Below are 3615 nucleotides of genomic sequence, written 5' to 3'. Positions count from 1 at the left end.
CTATACTTGGAACAAAGTTATTTCGGTATAGGTACCAGCCCGTATGTTACTACATGTGTAGTGTTTTATCATGATCACACACGCGGTACACGGCAAATAGCCGGCACACGAGTCTCGCCACCCTGTCGCGCCTCTGCTCGCCCCATGGGCCCATCCACAGCTTTTGACCACGCGGCGACAGCGGCCGGCCTCTCTCCCCCAGTCCTCCTCACCCTCCCACGGGCCTTTAAATACCCCCAACAACCTGCCCGATCGCAAGCGCACACAAATGCAAAACCAAGCGCAAAGAAAACCCCTACTCCCCTAGCTAGCCATGGAAAGCGTCGAGCACCACGACGAAGCCGCCACCGGCCTCTCCCTTTCCCCTCCCCCTACGTCGGCGCCGCTCTCCCCACCGATATCCCCCAACTCCGCGGCGGTGGCGGCGCTGGCGAACGCGCGCTGGGTCCCTACCAGGGAGCAGATCGCGGTGTTGGAGGGGCTGTACCGCCAGGGGATGCGCACCCCCACCGCCGAGGAGATACATCAGGTGACCGCGAGGCTGCAGGAGCACGGCCCCATCGAGGGCAAGAACGTCTTCTATTGGTTCCAAAACGGGCTGCGCCAGAAGCAGAAGCAGCAGCAGCAGCAGAGATCTGACTACTTCGCCAGGCAGATCCACCGTCCCCAGCCGCTGCCCACGCTCCGCAGGACCCCCGGCAACTCCTTCTCCCCGGTCCAGCTGCAGGCGCCGCCAGCGCCGAACACTCCTGCATGCAACAGAGAAGGTACGTCCGCGCATAAACCCTCTCCATTTATGCGCTCAGCACGCCATTTAATTAAATCCGCTTTTGGCAATTGGCATGCACGTCTTGATTGATTAGCTCCCGAATGCGTCTGTGCGTTTCTTGGCTGGCTTTACGATTGGGGTTTCGTTGGAAAGGGTATGCATCTACGACTTTCCATTTGCAACCCCCGCGGCTTTCATGCGTCCGCACGGTAGTTGTACCATGTGTGGTGTGTTTTGCGCTGTTCCTCTTGCTCACGATGTGCGCGCATGCACATGTAAGAAGAAAAAAAGAAACATCTGAAAAGAAAAATTTACACGTATCTTAATACAAGATCTCACGAATATAACATCGACTGAGACTTGGATTTAGCAAAACTGTTTTCTCCTGATGATACCAAAGCAGTTGGCCGCCAGTAGCGAGCGAGAGAGTTTAGGAGTTTCCGGCCACTGAACTCACCTGAACTGTCTTGTTCCTAACTACTCTGAAGTGGTCAGACCTCCAAAAAATGCCTCGGGCTGCCATCCCATAATGTAGGAAGACGAAAGCAATTTTGTGGGCCCCAAAATGGCATGATGCGTGTCAGCCGATCCAGCAACGAGTAGTGTGTATTTACCATTTTTTCAACTTGATTAAAATGAATTGAATTAATTTATATTCCTTCTGATTCGCCCATTTCATTGTGTTTCATCGATGCCAACTTTGTTCGTTATCAACAGAAATCGAGGAGGTGTTGGATATGGCTATGTTTGCATTGAGCGTAATTCTATGTGATTCTGCTTCTGTTATTTTGCCTAACCTTGAGCAAACTACCGGAAAGCACACAAAGGATACCCTTAATCCAAAATATGCCCTAAAGTTATGGTTGTACTAATGTGTTTTCCATTGGATCCATGTTTCTTTTTCTTGCAGGGATGTACATGCAGCAGCCATGTTACATGACAGGGCAAGCGGCACAAGCCTCGGTGAATGCAGCCTACTACTCGCAGATGCAGCCATCGCTAATGCACTCAAATTTAGAGACGATGGCGCATGGCAACATCCAGGCACAGGCACAAGCCGCCATGTACTTCCAGACAACAGCTTCAAACAACTCCAACACTCAACAACCGCGTGCGGTCCAGTTTCCTTCGACCAACAACAGCTACGGGGCTCCTGAGGCCTACTCCCGTCGTCCCGTGCTTCTGAATCTGTTCCCACAATACCCCACCTTCGCAAATCGCGAGAGGACCCTCCACACTGAGAGCGCCGGCTCCCCAAGGCCATCCACCTCAAGGTCGTTCTCTTTAGAGGCTGAGAGCTCGGAGGTCCCCAGCGGAGATGGCTCGAGATCGTTCTATGACTTCTTTGGTGAAGGCCACTGAACAAGCCACATGAATGTTGATATGCTCAACAAGAACCTTGTCCAAATCATCTAGGGTATCTCTCGATCTCATGACCATGCGATTGGGTGGATGTACCAATTGCCCTTTTGGGGATATTTATTAGCATTGTTGGTTTAATTCATCAACTAGGCAGAAAATGTATTTCTTCACAAACTTGAGGCGGTTATCAGAAACATGTTGTTAAATTTGATTGAATTAATCTAGTTGATTTTTTCATTGCAAGGTGCATGTTTCATTTTAGTTTTAACCTAGAGATGGGCGTGAAACAGTTACCAAGGTTCCCAAAAGATTTTGGGTATCACCCCTTTTTATTGGAATATCTGGTTTTTTGTTTTCTTTAATTGTCCTATTTGAAATGGATGTAATGTTTGTGTGGCTATCGATAGTGTGTTCTCACTTGAGCTAAAAATACCCATGGGCACACACAAATTATAACCGACCCAAACAAACACTTAGAGTAACATAGGGTAGTATATCATTTTCTTTTCTTTTGAGAAAAAGAGGAGTACTGCCTTTTTAGCTGAAAAGAGGAGTATCATCGAATTAGTTGTTCAAGTTCACGAAGTGTGGAACACACAAATATATCTAATGTAAACTTTGTAGACTAAACAAGTATTGAGCTCAAGCCCGCGCTCAGTTTGTGCCTAATATGCCAAAGGTTTTAGGTTGTCAATAATATAAGACCAGTGACGGTTCCTTATAGAGATGAAAACAGAGCAAAAACTTGTCGTCCTTTCAAAAAATATGTGGAAATGTAGATAAGTTATGAAAACAGAACAAAATTTTATGGAATGGAAGTGGAAAATTTATCATGGAAATGGAAATAGAAACGAAACAACATTTTCTGGTGGAATGCTAGCAGGAACGAAATTTCCATATATGTACATGAAGATTTTTTTTTGTATAGCCCACTCCACCCCCAATCTATAAAAACTTTTGGCTCAACTCAATCATGTCACCAAGTAAGATAATCCTTTTCCTACTCGCATAATATTTATGGTAAATATACCTTACGTTGCAAAATTTCGAAACTTATGCACAATACTATGCATTAATAAATATCAATGATAATATCTCTAGTTAAATTAGCAATTGAATTTCCTGGTTTGGTTGTATTTTTCTTGATGGTTTAGGAAGTTTCGAGTTCCTGTTAACTTTCACTTTGTCTTTTAGTTTGTCCTATATTGGTATTGTATTCTTTTTTCAAGTATCCTCTTCCATACTCATTTCTGAGATTTCTGATTCATTTTTATTTCTGCTAAAAAATATGTAAAAAGATATGGAATACTCATTTTCAACCGTTTTTGTTCCATTCTCATCCCTAATTTCAGAGAGCTCTTACCAAAAAGACTCCTAGTGTTGTAGATGGAGCATATAACAACATAGGCCTCTTGAAGAGGAGTCTTCCATGCGAGTATGTAATGATGAAATACACCTATGGTGTGGTAACAATGGTTTCAGCA

At 45.2% G+C, this 3615-nt stretch overlaps 1 protein-coding gene across 1 annotated transcript; it reads left to right on the top strand.

Annotated features, from left to right (window-relative positions):
- The first annotated feature begins 299 nt into the window (after positions 1-299).
- LOC119272285 (WUSCHEL-related homeobox 5-like) lies at positions 300-2315 on the top strand. Its single transcript, XM_037553798.1, has 2 exons — positions 300-767; positions 1680-2315. Exons 1-2 carry the CDS (start codon positions 314-316, stop codon positions 2129-2131), a joined length of 906 nt encoding a protein of 301 aa, XP_037409695.1. The 5' UTR covers positions 300-313; the 3' UTR covers positions 2132-2315.
- The last annotated feature ends 1300 nt before the right edge of the window (positions 2316-3615 follow it).

This window comes from Triticum dicoccoides, chromosome 3A (genome assembly GCF_002162155.2).
Source record: "Triticum dicoccoides isolate Atlit2015 ecotype Zavitan chromosome 3A, WEW_v2.0, whole genome shotgun sequence".
Lineage (NCBI taxonomy): Eukaryota > Viridiplantae > Streptophyta > Magnoliopsida > Poales > Poaceae > Triticum > Triticum dicoccoides.
This window is presented reverse-complemented; position numbering and strand designations above follow the sequence as displayed.

Excerpts from the sequence above, each read along its gene's own strand:
- LOC119272285 (XM_037553798.1), top strand. The coding sequence starts at position 314 with ATGGAAAGCGTCGAGCACCACGACGAAGCCGCCACCGGCCTCTCCCTT. Across the intron at positions 768-1,679 it reads TCCTGCATGCAACAGAGAAG|GGATGTACATGCAGCAGCCA; the intron begins GTACGTCCGCGC and ends TTTTTCTTGCAG.